The sequence below is a fragment of the Suricata suricatta genome, chromosome 3 (assembly GCF_006229205.1).
Source record: "Suricata suricatta isolate VVHF042 chromosome 3, meerkat_22Aug2017_6uvM2_HiC, whole genome shotgun sequence".
Lineage (NCBI taxonomy): Eukaryota > Metazoa > Chordata > Mammalia > Carnivora > Herpestidae > Suricata > Suricata suricatta.
The window spans coordinates 60,024,970-60,044,520 of NC_043702.1; the positions used below are offsets into that span (position 1 = coordinate 60,024,970).

Genomic DNA, 19,551 nt, shown 5'->3' on the forward strand with positions numbered 1-19,551 from the left:
CATTCTTGTCCAGGAAAGTCAAATAAAGCCATATTAAAAATCTTTGCTATCCAGATCTAAGTTGATGTTTGCTATGAAGATCTATAGTTAGATCCAAATATATTAATTTATTAATACAGGTATTTATTAATCTGTTGTATATACTTTGGCTTTAAAATGTTCCCATTGAAAAATTATTTTGATTTTACCTGAGGATGCTTGTAATAGTACAACCAATCCTGTAGGTCGATCTTCAGAGGAGGGGCCACTTTGTCCACAAATAACACAATCATACACTGCCTCAGAAACTTGTGGCTCTGCTGTTGCGATTTCCATAGGAATATCGTTCTCAGGAGAATCTGAGGGAAAAAAAGTTACAGGTCTTAATTCCTGAGGAGAAAAATCTGTCTTCAATGAAAATACAGGAGAAAAAAAATCAAGTTCAAAAAAATTTTGTGACCCACAACTATATGGTCAACTAATCTTTGACAAAGCTAGAAGGAATATCCAATGGAAAAAAGATAGTCTCTTCAACAGACAGTGTTGAGAAAACTGGACAACAACACATGCAAAAGAATGAAACTGAACCACTTTCTTACACCATACACAAAAATAAACTCAAAATGGATGAAAGACCGAAAGGTGAGATAGGAAACCATCAAAATCCTAGAGGAGAACACAGGCAGTAACCTCTTCGACCTCAGCTGGAACAATTTCTTATACTAGAAACACCACTGAAGGCAAGGGAGACAAAAGTAAACATGAACTACAGGGACTCATCATGATAAAAAAAAAAAAAACTTATGTGCAGCAAAGTAAACAATCAAAAAAACTAAAAGGCAGTGTACAAAATGGGAGAAGATCTCTGCAAATCACATTACCCTGATAACGTTTGGTCAGTATTCAAAATTTACAAAGGACTTATCAAATTCAACACCCAAAAACCAAATAACCCAGTGAAGAAATGGGCAGAAGACATGAATAGACACTTTTCCAAAGAAGACATCCAGATGGCTAACAGACATGAAAAGATGCTCAACATCACTCATTCTCAGAGAAATAGGAATCAAAACCACGATAAGATACCACCACACACCTGTCAGAATGGATAAAATTAACAACACAAGAAACATAAGAAACAAGTGGTGAGGATATAGAGAAAGGGGAACCTTCTTGCACTGTTAGTGGGAATGCAAACTGGTCAGCCACTCTGGAAAACAATATGGAGGTTCTTTAAACTAAAAATAGAACTACCCTATGATCCAGCAATTGCACTATTATATATTTACCCAAAGAATACAAAAATATATCTTCAAACGGATACATAAACCTCAATGTCTATAGTAGCACTAATAACAACAGCCAAACTATGGAGAGAACCCAAATGTCCATTGACTTACGAACGGTGTGTGTGTGTGTGTGTGTATGTATAAATATGGTAAATATACATACACACACACACACGTGCAAACGCACACACATATACATACATATGTGTGTGTGTGTATATATATATGTATATATATAATGGAATATTACTCAGCCATAAAAAAGAATGAAATCTAGCCATTTGCAATGACGTGGATGGAGCTAGAATATATTATGATAAGAGAAATAAGTCAATCAGAGAAAGACAAATGTCATGATTTCACTCATGTCAAATTTAAAAGAAAATAGATGAACATATGGGAAGGGGGGACAAAAGGAAGAGAGAAGGAAACAAACTACAAGAGGCTCTTGATGGAGAACAAACAGAGTGGATGGGCGGGGGGTGGGAGATGGGCTAGATTGGCGATGGGCACTGAGGAGGGCACTAGTGATTGTATGTAAGTGATGAATCGAATGCTACTCCTGAAACCAATACTGCACTGTATGTTTAAAATTTAAAATTTAAATTAAAAAAATAAAGAAAAAGAAAGTCAATTAAATATATAGGTAAATCTAAGTGAATGCTCCTTATATAAGACAGAAATATTTTATAAGATTTAAAATATAATACATATACAGAATTAAAGTACCTGACATACTTACATATAAAAAAAATCTGTGTTTCATTTAAAAAATTTTTTTATGTCTTTTATTTATTTTTTAGAGACAGAGAGAGACAGCACGAGCAAGGGAGGGTCAGAGAGAGAGGGAGACACAGAATCTGAAGCAGGCTCCAGGCTCTGAGCTAGCTGTCAGCACAGAGCCCGACGTGGGGCTCGAACCCACGAACTGGTGAGATCATGACCTGAGCCAAAGCTGGCCGCTTAACCGACTGAGCCACCCAGGCGCCCCCAAAAAATTTGTGTTTCAATACAAGTTATATAGTGATAACACTATGGAGAAAATTAGCCTTGCAAAGAGTTAGGCTCAGAAGACTATGTATTATATGTAAATGGGTACATAAAGAACAAAAAAGGCAAAACTAATGTATAGGACTAGGAATACGGATACTTACTACTCTTGGAAGAGCGAGTGGCAGAGAACATGAAGGTGGTTACAGGATGCTGGTAATGTTCTGTATCTCAATCCAGATGTTGATTACCCAGTGATACCCAGTTTTTAAAAACTCATATAGTCTCTACTTATGAAACATGCATGCCCTTTTCTTTTTTTTCTGTTAACTTTTTTTTTTTTTTTGAGAGACAGGGTGAGCAAGGGAGGGTGAGAGAGAGAGGGAGTCACAGAATTCAAAGGAGGCTCCAGGCTCTGAGGTATCAGCACAGAGCCCAATGCAGGACTTGGATTCACAAACCATGAGATCATGACCTGAGTGGAAGTCAGATCCTTCACTGACTGAGCCACCCAGGTGCCCCACATGCACTTTTCTGTGTGTATGTTATATTTCAACAAAAAGGGTTTTTTTAAAGCCCTATTAAATGAACGGCATAACTGGGTATATCCTGTGATAAGTATTACAATAAAGATACTTAATTCTGTCCACCTGAAGTACACATCAATACCTGCACATATTTTCCATGCCAAAAACCATATATATATTGTTACGAATATATATATTACAGGGTATGTATGTCCTACAGATTGATGCAATGAAGAGACTATAGTATTTTCTTCTGGGTAAACTAAATGAATGAAGACAGATACAAAACTGAGATGGTAATAGTCAAAGATGATAAATCCCAGTGCTATGAGAGACAATTCTAACAATGAAAACATTCCTGTTACAAATAACACTTTGATTACTTAAATTCTACTTTGACTTTCAAGACAATTAAAATTTTAAATATGTTTCTATATAAAATCGACACTTGCCCTTTAAAAACAAAAGTACCTACTTTAAACTCCCATAACTAGTATTACTATAATAAAGGCAAAAAAGAATAAAGCAATAGTTAATTCATCTGTTTGGTTTTATATGAAAAGAATCTACGTGAATCAATTAAGCAGCTAATTTTCCCTGAATACTATTTCAAATTTGCCAAAGTCCTGTTCACAATCACTGTGTTAGAATGATGGCAAAATGGCCCCCATTCTCTACTCTTTCCTCTTGCGTCCATGATCTTTGCAATGTGGCTTTGAAACTCCTCTCATCACCAAGAAGAATGTATTTCCCTACTTCTGTCTGTGGGCTGGTCTTGATTTGCTTTAGTTGAAAGAAGTAACATGCCTTTCCAAGACTAGGGTTCAAAGGATCTTGGACGCTTTCCCTCTTTCTCTCTCTCTCCCACTCACACACTCTCAATCATGTGACCCACATGAAAATAATCTGGGCTAGCTTGCCTGAAGACAACAAGAGTGGAATTAGAACAGTCAGGTTGTCCCATCAGCTCAGCCCAGTCCCATCAGCTAACCAGCAAATCTCAGCCAACCAGTTAAAACTTTTGCAGAAAAGTCTGGTCCAAATCAAAACTACCAGCCAACCTACTAACTCAGGAAAAATAACACATGGTTCTTGTTTTAAATCACTAAGTTTTGGGATGGTCTGTTACACAGCATTTGTTCACTAACAAAATTTCTACCCTATGTAACCTCTCAAAAGAACTGAACAACTGTGCTTTACTAAGCTACATGAGTCATGAAAGCTAACATTTAAATGATAAAGGTGTTTCCATTCGAGATACTTTTTGATTTAAGGGTCTAAAAATCATTTTCCATTTGCAGCACTTTAATATCTACTTATCCCCCAAGGACTAATTTTAGTATCACAGTGTAAAAAGCTTCAGTTCATGAATATTACAATTCCACCTCAAGAGATAACAATGTTATATAAAATTTCTTGTTCCAATATTGGTTAAGATTGCTTAAATCCTATTTTCACATAAAATTAATCTTTAATTAAAAAATGGCTTTGCCCGGATCACCTAGGTGGTTCAGTTAGTTAAGTATCCAACTTGGGTTCAAGTTGTGATCTCACAGTTTCTCAGTTTGAACCCTGCAGTGTGCTGTCTGTGTTGACAGTTCAGAGCCTGGAGCCTGCTTCAGATTCTGTGTCTCTCTATCTTTCTGACCCTCCCCAGGTTGAGCGTGCTTGCTCAGTGCTCTCGCGCGCTCTCTCTCTCTCTCAAACACACACACACACACACACACACACACACACAAACCAAAAAAACAACTTTATCTTTACTTTTAACTTTGACACTTACAAAATCACTGGGTTAAACTAAAATTATTTGTAAAACAATCAAAAATCTTGGTGCATGTTTTGTCTTTTTGTTTATGGAGTTTCTAGATGAACAGAGGAAAGATTAGATAAATGATATAGGGATGACATATTTAGTGACCTCAAAACGGTGAGACATTTATTTTTGTTTGAAAACATTAGGCCTCCCCTGGACAACAGTCAACTGCAAAACACAAGAATCACAGGGTGAACTGTGGCAGGCACAGAGAATTTTCTTTATTGGATAAATTGATCCTAAATAAGCATTTTATTTGGTTTTAAAACACACAGTACACTTTAATTTTTAGTTACATTGAGTATTTGCTAGTAACCCATTAGGTAAGTTACTATTCATAGACTACATGCACTATTGGAGTTCACTGTTTTCTGCTAAGGAGCCTGACTACCCTGTGACACTGGCACAATTACAAAACTCGCACCATGCAAGATCATTAGTTCTGAGAAGAGTGTACTGAACTGGCCATTATTGTTGTTATTATTCTTGCGTTACTCTCTTTTTTTTACTTCATAAAAAATAATCTCATTTTAAAATGACTTTATATTAGCAGGGAAGTTTTAAAGCTACGACAAGAGTTGTCATATACCCCACAACCAGTTTCCTTTTACATCTTACATTAGCATGGTATGATGGTATGATTGTCACAATGAACTAATATTGGTATATCGCTGATCAATTTTTATTGATAAAACATTGATACATTAACTAAAGTCCATATTTCCTTCAGATTTCCTTAGTTTCTACCTAACGTCCTTCTGTTCCATAATCCTATTCAGGAAACCGTATCAGTTGTCTTATCTCCTTAAGCTACTCTTGGCCGTGACAGTTTCTCAGATTTCCCTTGTTTTTCATGACCTTGACAGCATTGAGGCGTACTGGCCAGGTGTTTTGTAGAATGTTCTTCAATTGTAACTTGTCTAATGCTTTTCTCAAAATTACTCCTAGGTTAGGGGTTTTAGGGACAAGATCACTGAGGTTAAATACCAATCTGATCACATCTTACCAAAGTTACATATTACCAACACGACATTGCTAGCAATATCTACCTCGGTAAGGTAGTGCTTGGCAACTTTTTCTACTGTGACATTACTCCCCCCCCCCCCCATTTCCACACTACTTTTTGGAAAGAAATCATTAAGCACAGCCTACACATAAGGAGTGGAGAGCTGTTCCACCTGCTTGAAGGTGAGTTATCTACATAAATTGTTTGGAATTCTGCCTGGGAAATTTGTCTATTCCTCCTCACTTATTTATTCAATAATTTATTTATATAAGTATGAATTCACAGATATTTATTTTGTACTCAGGGTTATAATCCAATACTACTTTGTTTCCTTGCATAAACGGTTCCAGCTTGGCCACTGGGAGCACTTTCAGTCTCCAGCTCTAATCTATTACTACATGAATCATTTTAGCCTTCTCTTCTCTATCTATAATCTCCCACTCCAGCGTGAGAAATCCAGCTCCCATCAGCCACTTCCATTTACCTAACTGTTCTCAGTATATCAAGGCAGTGGTTTCAGCATAGTTAACCCATACTTCCATGGGAGGCATGTTATCAACCTCAGTGTTGATGTGTAGTTCCTTTTAACTTCAGTTTTCTAGACTTCACTAATTTCCAAAGTTACTTAGCCTCTTTTCTCCCCATCCCCTAAATGAAGCTATTTCATGTATTTGTAATACAGTCAGATCCTCTTATCACATTCTAAAGTCTAAACACAGCAATATTATGTTGCTTTCAGAGATCATACTTCGAAGTATCAAGACCTAGAAGATAATTTCCCTTAAAATGAAATAAAGGGCATATATAAGTGGAAAAATAAATAAATAAATAAATAAAGTCTATTCTGGGAACTTCAACCTCTTAAATGACTTTTTAAATTTACATACATTAAAATTCACTCTGTTATAAAATTCTATGGCATTTGATGAATGCATAGTTATGTATCCAACTATACAGTCTTATACAGAATAATTTCACTGCTCTAAAAAATACTTTGTGCTTCACTTACTTTTAAGTCCCTTCCCCAATCCTGGTCACCACTCGTTTGTTCACTGTCTCTATAGTTTTGGCCTTTCCAAAATGTCACGTAATTGGAAACATACAGTATACAGCCTTTTCAGACTATTTTCACTAAGCAATATGCATTTAAGATTCATCCACGTCTTTGTATGGCTTGACAGTTCATTCCTTTTCATTGCTGACTAGCACTCCAATGTACGGACGTGCCATAGTTTGTTTACCATTCACCTACCGAAAAAACATCTCGGCTACTTCCAGTTTTGAGCGCTTACAAATAAAGCTTCTCTAAACACTTGTGCAGATTTTTATACAGACCTATGTTCTTACATCAATTGGGTAAATAACCTAACAGCATGATGGCTGGATCATATGGTGAGACTAAATTTACCTTGTAGGAAAATGTCAAATTTCTAAATCCAAAAGTTCCAAGATAAAGAACTTTTTGTACTTTAACTGGCAACACATGGAAAAACTATGAGTTAAATGTCACATTTATATCACTGTAGCTGGATCTTTATAAATTATTGGCTAATAAATATTAAAACCAAAAATAAAACTTATCTCCATCCAGTGGCTATCAAAAAGTAGATACATATAGTGATATTCCAATTTCAGAAAATTAGGTTAGCTATTTACTGCAGTATTCTTACTTAAAACAGAATAAAAAACAAACTGAAAATAAAATGAATGTCCAATAATAAAGACGAGGCTAAGTATATTACTTCATTATGCACTATTATGGACTTTCTCTGTTGCCCTCAAATAAAGAAAAGAAAGGAAAAGAAACACTGAATTAGAACAGTGGTACTCAACACTGGCTGCACATTAGACTCAGCTGTGAACTTTCAAAAGCTTTCTATGTCTGAACTCCATTCCCAAAGACTTTTTTTTTAATGTTTTTTTTTTAATGTCTTTATGTTGAGAGAGCAGAGAGTGAGTGGGGCAGGGGCAGAGAGAGAGGGACACACAGAATCTGAAGCAGGCTCCAGGCTCTGAGCTGTCAGCACAGAGCCCAACGCGGGGCTTGAACCCACAGACTGTGAGATCATGACCTGAGCTGAAGTTGGAGGCTTAACCAACTGAGCCACCCAGGCGTCCCACCAAAGATTTTTCTTTAACTAGTCTAAAGTGGCATCTAGGCACGGATTTACCTTAATGAGGCTATAATGATTCTAATATGCACCAAGGTTGAGAACTACTGAATCAGAACTACTGGTTAAGACTTAGAAGTATTACTGAGGTAGAGAGCAGAGAAAGGTGACCTCATTTAGTAAAAGCAAACAATGACCAAAAACAAGGAAGGAAGAACGGGGAAGAGGAAGAGGGAGGAAGAAAGGGTGAAGTTTAAATGAACCCATATTTGTAGTATGTTTGTACACGATTAGAGAGTAGCAGAGGAGTACACAAAGCAAAGTGTAATCACAGGTTATGGAAGAGAAAGGAAAAAGCACAAATTAAAAGCACTTATATTAATCCTATTCATGTAACATTGCATGCATGTGCACACACATGTGTGCATAATGAGATCTAGGATAAGAAGATATCTATATATACTATATGTAATTTTCAGAGGTATTCATGATACATTAGTAAGTTTAAAAAAAAGCAAACTGCACAGGCTTATGTACAGTATAATTTTATTTCAGAAAAAATCCATATATATAGTTTTTATATGTATTCATATGAAGCGAGAAAGCCTGTTTATAATGGTTTACCCCAGAAGGGTGAGATTAAAAGGGAAGGTAGGAAGAGATGATCCCCTTTGCTTTCAAATAGTTTCATATAATATGCTAAGCATATTATTACGCTTTAAAAAATGTTTTGGCCATGGAAAGAGCCTAAATGTCCATCACCTGATGAGTGGATCAAGGAGATGTGGTATATCGGGGCACCTGGGTGTCTCAGTCGGTTGAGCGTCCGGCTTCAGCTCAGGCCATGATCTCACGGTTTGTGGGTTCAAGCCCCGCATTGGGTTCTGTGCTGACAGCTAGCTCAGAGCCTGGAGCCTGCTTCAGATTCTGTACCTCCCTCTCTTTCTGACCCTCCCCTGCTCACACTGCCTCTCTCTGTCTCTCAAAAATAAATAAAAAAAAAAAAAGAAGAAGAAGAAGATGTGGTATATATATACAATGGAGTATTACATGGCAATGAGAAAGAATGAAATATGGCCATTTGTAGGAAAGTGGATGGACCTCGAGGGGGTCATGCTAAGCGAAATATGTCAGGCAGAGAAGGATAGATACCATGTTTGCACTCATAGGTGTAACAGGAGAACAAGAGAAACCTAATGGAGGACCAGGGGGAGGTGAAGAGGGAAAGAGAGTTGGGGAGAGAGAGGGATGCAAAACTTGAGAGACCATTGAATACTGAAAACGAACTGAGGGTTGAAGGGGAAGAGGGGGGGAAGAGGTGGTGGTGATGGAGGAGGGCACTTGTGGGAAAGAGCACTGGGTGTTGTATGAAAACCAATTTGACAATAAACTACTTAAAAAAACATTTTGGCTTGATACAGTGTGTGTCTTATTTATGATACAAGTAAAACATAACTTTTATTTATGGGCTCCAGTTTTTGAAGCACACCACATCACAAATGACTGGCTTAAAATGTCGGACCTAGCCCCACAACTATATGGTCAATTAATCTTTGACAAAGCAGGAAAGAATATCCAAAGGAAAAAAGACAGTGTCATCAACAAATGGGAGAACTGGACAGCAACATGCAAGAATGAAACTGGACCACTTTCTTACCCCTTACACAAAAATAAGTTCAAAATGGGTAAAAACCTAAATGTGAGACAAGAAACCATTAAGATCCTAGAGGAGAACACAAGCCACAGAATTGGCCTTTGATACTGGCCATAGCAACTTCTTACTAGAGAGGTCTCCTGAGGCAAGGGAAACAAAAACAAACTACTGATACTGTGTCAAAATAAAAAGTTTCTATACAGTGAAGGAAACAACAAGACTAAAAGGCATCCTATGGAATGGGAGAAGAAGGAGAACATATCCGATAAAGGGTCAGTATCCAAAATCTATAAAGAACTTATAAAACTCTATACCCAAAAAACAAATAATCCAATTAAAAATGGGCAGAGACATGAATAGACATTTTTCCAAAGAAGACATCCAGATGACCAACAGATACATGAAATGATGTTCAACATCACTTACCATCACAGGAACACAAATTAAAACTACAGTGAGATATCACCTCACACCTGCCAGAATGACTAAAATCAACAACACAAGAAACAACAAGTATTGGAGAAAGGGGACCCCTTTTGCACTGTTGGTGGAAATGCAAACTGGTGCAGCCAATGTGGAAAACAGTATGGAGGTTCTTAAAAATAGAACCACCTTACAATCTAGCAATTACATTACTAGGTATTTATACAAAGAATATAAAAATACTAATTCAAAAGGATAAATGTACCCTGACATTTATAGCAGCGTTATTTACAATAGCTGAATTACGGAAAAGGTCCCAGTGTCCATCGATTAACAAATGAATAAAGAAAATGTGATATATAGAAATAATGGAATATCACTCAGCCATCAAAAAGAATGAAATTTTGCCATTAGCAACTACATGGATGGAGCTGCAGAGTATTATGCTATGCAAAATAAGTCTGTCAGAGAAAGAGAAATACATTCTTTCACTGCTATGTGAAATTTAAGAAATAAGACAAAGAGTAAAGGGGGGGAGGGAGGGAGAGTAAGGGAAGGAGAAAGAGAGAGTGGAGAGAGGGAGGGGAAGGGAGAGGGAGAGAGAGAGAGAGGCAAAGCAAGAAACAGACTCTGAACCACAGAGAACTGATGGTTACCAGAAGGGAGGTGAGCGGGAAGATGGGTCAAACAGGTAACAGGGATTAAGGAGGGCACATGTTGTGATGAGCACCAGGTGTTCATGTAACTGTTTAGTCACTAAATTGTATGCCTAAAATTAACATTACACTGTAAGTTAACTAAGCAGAATTTACATTAAAAACTTAAAGGGCACCTGGGTGGCTCAGTTGGTTAAGCATCTGACTTTAGATTTCAGCTCAGGTTCTCATGGTTCATTAGTTCAAGCCCTGAGCTGGGCTCCACACTGGCCATGTGGAACTTGCTTAGGATTTTCTCTCTGTCTCTCTCTCTCTCTCTCTCTCTCTCTGTCTCTCTGTCTCTCTCTCTCTCTTTCTCTCTGCCCCTCTCCAGCTTGCTTTGTCTCACAGTAAATAAACATTAAAAATTAATTAATTAAAGACTTAAAAAACATTACAGACCTAGCACCATCCCTCAAAACTGACATATTTATATTCAGAGAAACCAACGTAAAAAGTATTCTATCCATGAGATCTGCTTTCTAATTTCAATGAAAAGGAATTCAAGTAGTTTCTACTTAGTTGAGAGCAAGTATTTCACAAGTTACCAGCAAAATTCAAAACTATAATACTTCATAAAATAATGTTTTTAAACATATCTGCAACAGCCATTGATACACAGGACTACGCACTATATGCATTCCAATGTCACAGAGAGTTTGGTCCTACCTGAAAGAGAACAAAGCTCACAGATGTGTCTGATTCCATGCAAATGGAAGAACATTAAAGAGAGGCTAATTCATGATAAAACCACACACAAAACTGTCTAAAGCAGCAAAAAGAGATGCCAGGAGATAAGATGCAGTTAAAAATGCAAAGATTATCCCTTTTAATAATAAGAGAAATGCTAATTAAAACTAGACTACAATACCACTTCTTCTCACCTATGAATTACCAAAGAAACCAGAAGTTTGACAACTATTTCTTATGACAAGAATATAAGGAAAGTGATACTATGACACACTGTTGGTGGGAATGCAAAATAGTACAACCCCTATGAAAGTAATTTGACCAAATCTAGAAAAATTACCTATGTATTTACCCCTTGACCCAGCAATCCCACTTCTAAAAATCTATCTTATAGATATATTACCAAAATACAAATAAATACATACATAAGGACATTCATCGAAGTGCTATTTGTACTGGAAGCAACCGAAATCTCAGTAATAGAAGACCATTTAAATAAAATCTGGGGGGGCGGGGCAATCTACAAAATGGTATATTATACAGCTGGAAAAGGGAATGAAGAAGATCTCCGTATACTATCTGGCTCTCCAGGACAGAGTGTTAAGTGAAAAAGACAAGGCAAAGAAACCATACACAGTATGCTATTATTTACCTAAGAAGAGGACACTACAGATATATAAGTATTTTTATATCTCAATTTAATATATAAATATATTCATATCCCCAGTCCCCCTTCTTCTGTAAATGCTAACAATAAGTTTTTAGCATACATGTTCAAAAATAAAAGGTTAAACCACTAATTAAACTGTATTATTGGGGTTCCTGGGTGGCTCAGTTGGTTAAGTATCCAACTCTTGATTTCAGCTCAGGTCATGATCTCGTGAGATCAAGCCCCATGTGGAGCTCTATGCTGGTGTCACAGAGCTTGCTTGGGATTCTCTCTCTCCCTCCCTCTCTTCACCTTCCCCGCTTATGTGCACTCTCTCCCTCTCTCTCTCTCAAAATAAATGAACTTTTAAAGTAACACCAACTGTATTATTAAATAAAAGAAAACAGCTCTCTACACAAGCAACAACAAAAATCAACCAAATTCTGATCTGTGCCAGCTGCTGCGTGGACAAGCCCACATTCCAAATGAAATCGTAAAGGATGGGCAGTGCGGGCAGATATTATTTCAGTTTACCCAGTATCTACTGCCCTTCTGCTACCAGCAGACTTCAGTTTTTGTTTAGCAGAATCACCCCCTCACCACTCCCAATTCCTGTGATTTAGGGTGGGACTGACCCTACAACAGGCTAGACAAATAGAGGCACTTCAAGGATTTTTGCTTTAACTACTGGAAAAACAGTATTCTTTTCATTCTGGTTTTTTAAAAATAAAAATTTCCAAACATGTTGAATATCTGTTCTATCTTGTGCCTGAATCAATCAATCAATGATCAGACCTTTCATTTCTTAGTTTGCAACTATTCTCATGTCTGTCCCTTTCTATCCCCAAGTTACCAACTTGGGTAGAGTGCGCTTAACTCTCCTCAATTTGCTCCAAATCTAAAGAAATAGTAAAGAGCAGGCAACTCTTGTTAACTACCCAGGCCCTACCATTTACTACAGTGTAACCTCAGATGAACTGCTTGATGATCTAAGCCCAGGTATCTTTATCTGGAACAATGTCACCTCTCTCATGGGAGTGTCAGGACAAATAAGTCAATGTACAGAGTATATTCAGCACAGTGGTGGGTACATAACTGACATACAAAACTATAGACCATCATCATTCCCCAAAATTCATACTCTTAGACCCAGACTCAAACTGCAGAAAAAGTTTGGGGCACCTGGGTGGCTCAGTCAGTTAACCATCCGATCTTGGTCATGATCTTGTGGTTCATGAGTTCAAGCCCCATGTTGAGCTCTATGCTGACAGCTCAGATCCTGGACCCTACTTCAGATTCTACATCATCTCTCTCTGCCCCTCCCCTGCTTGTGCTCTTTCTCTCTCTCAAAATAAATAAACATTTAAAAAAAACACATTTTTTAAATACAAAAAAAGTTTTGTGTACACAATGTTTAGAATTAAAATGAGAAAAAAGCTATAGTCCACGGGTGCCTGGGTGACTCAGTCTGTTGAGCATCCAACTTCGGCTCAGGTCATGATCTCCCAGTTTGTGGGTTTGAGCCCCGTGTCACGCTCTGTGCTGATGGCTTGGAGCCTGCTTCAGATTCTGTGTCTACCTCTCTCTTTGTCGCCCCCTTACTCACACTCTGTCTCTTTCTCTCTCAAAAATAAACATTTAAAAAAAGAAAAAAAAAGGCATGGACCATTGAGGGTCATGTGGGGGATTTTCTCAGAGCCTCACAGATATGAATCTTTAGTCTGAAAAGGGCCACTAAGGACTAAGGGAAATGAAAAACGATCCACCTAGATACAAATCATAAAATTTCAGATCTCTTGAGGTGCCTGGCTAGTTAAATCAGCAGAGCATGAGACTCTTGATCCCAGGGTTGTGAGTTCAAGCCCCACGTTGGGCATGGAGGCTACTTAAAAATTAAAAAAAAAAAAAAAAAAAAAAACCATTAAAATCTTTTTAAAAATTTTTTAAAATTTTTAAAAATTCAGATCTCTAAAGATCAATTATTAAAAGTTACCAAAAAAGTTCACCTACAAAGGAAGAAGAATCACATTACCATCAGACTTTTCATCAAATGAACAGTAAAAGACAAGGGAGCATTGCTTTAACATTTGTAACAGAGAATATGTTTCAACCTGGAATTAAACACTCATCCAAATGAAAAATCATGAGAGCAAACTAGAGTCCCATCCAAAAACACAAAGAATCAGAAAGATCAGCCCCCACATAAGCATAATTAGGACTATACTTATGGGGCGCCTGGGTGGCTCAGTCAGTTAAGTGTCCGAATTCAGCTCAGGTCATGATCTCACAGTCCATGGGTTCAAGCCCCACTTCGGACTCTGTGCTGACAGCTCAGAGAAAAAAAAAAAGGAATACACTTATGGCTGAACTCCAATAAAGACCCAAAAAAGAGAGATGATATAAGATGTGGGAAGCCCCAGATCAACTCCACAAGAGGAAAATCCAAAGGTAATGGCTGTATAGCATGCTTACAGAGCAAATAGACCAGACCAGAACAGAATTTCAAAAGGACAGTATGACTGAGTGGGCAGAACAACAGAGATGTCATAAGGGCACATGAGTTAAGAAAAAAATGACAGTTGAAAACTTCAGGAAAAACAGAAGACCATATAAAAAACTAATGGCCCAGGTAGAAATATGTAAAGGGTGGTATGGTTTTAGCAATTGAGAAAGTAAGAAATTGGGGCTGTATACTACATACAATCTCCTTAAAGTAGTCTAGGAGTCAGGCCACTGGACTGGAAAAAAAATAAGTAAATGACTCCTAGAACACTACTTAGCCCTGTACTCAACAATATTCAAAAAGTCATTAATTATTTTTCAACATTTAAAGTCAAACTTTGGATGGAACACTTGATTGTAACTACAAAAGAAAATGTAAGTAACCCTGACAATTTAAAAGTGAGTGAGTAACTAACAGATAAAGGCAGAGGTAGATATGTGGAAAGGAAAAATAAAAGGAAAATAGAGGTGCTATAAGTTTACTTCATATGAAGGAGTATGAAGACTGGGGCTGTAGGGCGAGCAATTAATACACGGTAATTATATCTGAATGTAAAACACAAAATATTAATTATGAACGTTTGGCAAAAAGAAAAAGTAAAAGAGATGAAGAAAGGGAAAGTAATGTCAATGAATTAATCCTCATCTTTTATATGAAAAAGTCAACTGATACTAAATCTGATAAACAGTATTTTTTAGATCAAAGTTATGTCCTGAACATAAACTCCACTGCTGATGGTTCAGAAGACATTATGCTGCATCTGGACTAACACCTTCCCGCACGTCTCCTGAGTACTGATCATGTGTGCTTATGTGCACAAAAGGGCATGAGAATGTATATATATATATACGTGTTTGAATGCACATATGTGTATATATTTTAGTTATGTGCATGACTTTATTTCAGCATCTCTGTCTAAAAGTAAAAAAAAAAAAAAATCATCGGGATGCAAGAGGTAGTCAGGAAAGGGAATATCCTGGGTGACTGAAGACAGAGATTAACTGAAATTTAATTTATTCTTTCATGTTTGTAAAAAAATTCTTACAGGAAATTGGCAGCCCCTCTCACTGTACAAACATCGATGCTTATTCTAAGAGAAATAGGCAGTGCATCTGGTTTTAAGAAATACTGAAGGGGTAGCAGAAGGAAGAGGCACTAAAAGTATTGGAAAGTTCTATTAAAAAATCTCAGGATAATTTCACAGGAAAAATCAGAATAAGTAAACATATACTGGTGTACCATACAAATCTTAAGGACAATGTAACAGAAGAAAACAGCAGAGGGTATTTTATACTTACCATCAGGAAAAGCTTTCTAACAATTATAGCTACTCAGCAACAGAAGAAAGGGCCTGCAATAACAGTCTGGTCCTCCATCACTCTGCTGTTTAAATAAAGCCCAGGAATCATCTGTCTATAAGGTTGAAAACTGGTGAAGATTGAACTAGATAATCCGTGAAGTAATAAGTATAACTATAAGAGTTCTAAACTAATACATTTTAACTTACCAACATCCATTGCAGTTTCCATGAAGCTTTTCTGTCGTGAAGCGAACTCTGCGAGCAATTTCTGCTGCCTCTCTCTAGCCTTCTGTCTCCTAGATTAAACAGAACAAAGTGGTAAGGATCAGATGTGTTTAAGACTTACCTTCTATATTTCACAAGTGTATACTGTATGAAAAGTCCCTGGTACACTGATATTTTCTGAACTATGTATTAAATTTTACATAAGATTTGATTGTCCATAAAGGATTCCACTGTTTCCACATGGTTTGAAGATCACGGGCTTAAATAGGCAAAATTAAAGCCAAACTTTTAAAAAGTGAAATAATTAAAGTAGATCGAAAATTTGGGTTTCCAACAATTTCCTAAGTATATGTCATGTCAATTGGCAGCAAAAATAAGAAAAGTTTTTTAGCAAGGAACTCACAATTTAAGCCCAAACACAAATAACAGCAAACTGGTTGCTAGAAGCTATGATGTTTAAATATAAACAGAATCTAAAAGATAAAAATAGTCAGATTTACTATTGCATTAAGAATTGGACTCTCCTAAAAAAAAAAAAAAAAAAAAGAAAGAAAGAAAGAAAGAAAAAAACTGGACTATCCTAAAAGAAAATGAGCAGAAGCCAATAAATTTCCCAGTTTCTACTAAGAAATATTCCATGTTTAGTTTATTTTGTTTCAAGGAAAAATATAGAAGAGTCTCAAATATAACATAAAAAATAAAACTGTATTTCAAATCTAAGCATAAATATTCCTTTGGATTATTTCATCAAATTCTATTTATTATTTATCCTTTAACTACTTCCAAGAGTACTTTAACTTGAGGCTGTTTGGGAAGAAAGAAAACAACCTACACACACGAAACACAATACAACAGAACTATAACATAAGAATAAAAAACAAAAGAAAACTAATACTAATACTAATGTCAATAATACTAGTGAGCATAAAAATTTTATCCTGAGCAAAGAAAGGTTTAAACAGTAATCTAAAACAAGAGGCAAGGAAGAAGAAAAAAAAAAGTTACAAAGGAAGCTACATATTATCTCATCAAAAGAGAGAAACTTTTTAAACAAAACTCAGAACGAAATTTATCATAGCCTGTGATACAAAGGACATTAAAAACATAATGGAGATCCTGAAATTAATATTACACTGTATGTTAACTAACTGGAATTTAAATAAAAACTTTTAAAAAATTAAAAATAAAAAAAATCTAAAAAACCATTATGGATAGAGTATATTATAGCAGTCACTTAATGACTATTTGTTATATACTACATATATATGCTATATATACATATATACACACTATATACTATATACTATAAAAGTCAAAGCATAGTATTAAACTAAAATTCTATGAAGTCATTTCTGTGGGAAACCTAAAAGAATTCTTTCATTAACCTGAATGATTCAAGGATAGAGAAGATTGGACTAAAAAATTCTAATAGTAATTTTAGATGTTTCATTCACAAATCCATTCCCATTATGAGCAGGTATAAAGTCTAGTACTGTCAAGCCTTACCATGAGAAGTTACATATTTTTGCCAATAAGTTCAAGATTTTAACAATGCTTTTCTAATATTTACTTAAAATTTTTTTAAGTTTATTTATTTTTGAGAGAGAAAGAGAGAGTGGGAGTTAGTGGCGGAGGGGCAGAGTGCAAGGGAGATACAGAATCCAAAGCAGCTCTAGGCTCTAAGCTGTCAGCACAGAGTCCGACGCTGGCGGAACCCACAAACCTTGAGATCATGACCTGAACCACAGTCAGACACTTAACCCACTGAATCACCCAGGAGCCCCACTAATATTTACTTTAAATGTAATTTAGGATCTGCTTAAGAAAACTCTCTTTACTATTTCATAATTACAACTATTATTTTCACATTATTTTTGAGTCAAATATTTTTATCCAGGTTGATCACTCTCACCTTATTCTTCAAATGTAGCTGTAAATTGACAATGGCCATTTCAAAAAAATTAAATCCACATCTGACCTCTCTTCCCCCTCCTGAAGGGTCTGGGGAGGTGGCAACAGTGGCCGAGCACCAGGGGCCACAAGCAAGAGCCTGACACAGGAGGGCATTCTTGTAGGAAAGGTTACAAAAAATTGATCACATACAAGGGAAGTGATTTAAAAAGTAATATCTATTGAAGATTATGGTTGCCAGGTTTCTTACTGTGGAAACAGAGTTGCAAGTATGGAAAGAGAGAAAACAAGAATGATTCCTCTGGTGTTGAATTGGAATTAGAATTATCAGGATGAACTCACGGGTTTTTTAAAAATTATTTTATTTATTTTATTTATATGTATTATACAATTGCATTTATCTATATTATATTTATTGTTTATTTTTATTTTATTTTTAAAATTTTAATATTTATTTTTGAGACAGATATAAAGCGTGAGTGTGGAGGGGCAGAAAGAGAGGGAGGCACAGAATCCAAAGCAGGCTCCAGGCTCTGAGCTGTCAGCACAGAGCCTGATGCAGGGCTTGAACTCATGAACCAAGGAATCATGACCTGAGCCAAAGTTGGACGCTTAACCAACTGAGCCACCCAGGCGCCCCACTCACAGTTTTTAATACCTTTCTCTCCCTGTTCCCTCCAACTCCTTCCTGTCTCTTCCCCTCTATTTCACATACCTATACCCACACCAACACACAATCTTTTCCTAGTTCTCTCCACTAAGAGTGCTGAAAACAGCTACATCCACTAGAATGAGCACATAAAAAAAGGCCATAAGAACTCCTTGGAGAGTTCCAAATACAAAAGGAACCTGGGCTATCTTCTGGCCCCAGAAAAAAAGAAAATGTTCAAAGAATGATAGGGACACATCAAAGGAACACAGAAACCAGCTGGAAGGGAGTCCCATAGGTCAAATCTAAAATAATTTGAGCATCAGAATGATGCAAGCATATGAGATTGCAACTCATAAAATTGAGATCTGTAAGTCCAAACTGATAGAAATAGAAAAATGAATTGAAAGTTGGTGAGAAATGGGATATTACAGCATCTCAAAGTATCTCTCTATAAATTACATATTAATTACAAAGGGGGGAAAAGGGATACTTAACACTGAAAAAGTCTGGCTAAAACATCCTTAATCAAATGATCAAAATTAATCACCAAATGAAACAAACTGGAATCATACGACACCTGGTGGGATACAACCAAAAGAACATAGCAACACTTCCTTGATATGCCTGCCAGCAATGCATAACCTGAATCTAAACATAAGGGGCCAGTAGAGAAGCCCAAATTGAGATAAGCCCAAATAATGTTACTGCCCTGTATTCTTCAAAGGTGACAAGATCAGGAAAATAAAAGAAAGACTAAAGAAACTCCATATCAAAGGAGGCCAAAGAGACATGACAACCAAATGCAAGGGACAATTCTGTACTGGATTTTACTGCTGTAAGAAATAGTATCGAGACAACTATCAAAACTTGAGATCCAAGGATTTCATCATACTCAAATAAAATGTTAATTTCCTTATTTTGAAAACTATATATTGTGATTATGTAAAAAAAGAAAAAGTCCTTATTTCTAGAAAAACAAACTAAAGTATTTCAGGGTAAACCAACTTTCTCCGAAATGGGCTAGGAAGTTCTTTGTACTATCCTTGAAACTTTTCAATAAGTTTGAGATTTCTTAAAAATGAAAAATAAAATCTATTCTCAAAGGACAAAAATTTGCCACCATAGAAGAAA

The 19,551-nt window shown here is 36.4% G+C and overlaps 1 protein-coding gene across 6 annotated transcripts in view; it reads right to left on the reverse strand.

Moving 5' to 3' along the window:
- The window catches only part of UBR3 (ubiquitin protein ligase E3 component n-recognin 3), a 225,109-nt gene that overhangs the window by 81,288 nt on the left and 124,270 nt on the right, over positions 1-19,551 (reverse strand). For all 6 annotated transcript variants that reach the window (XM_029934409.1, XM_029934405.1, XM_029934408.1 and 3 more), the window contains 2 exons: positions 15,840-15,928; positions 189-338 (listed from right to left, as the gene is read on the reverse strand). In XM_029934409.1, the coding sequence (XP_029790269.1) occupies positions 189-338; positions 15,840-15,928 (239 nt within the window). The remainder of the gene's footprint in view (positions 1-188; positions 339-15,839; positions 15,929-19,551) is intronic.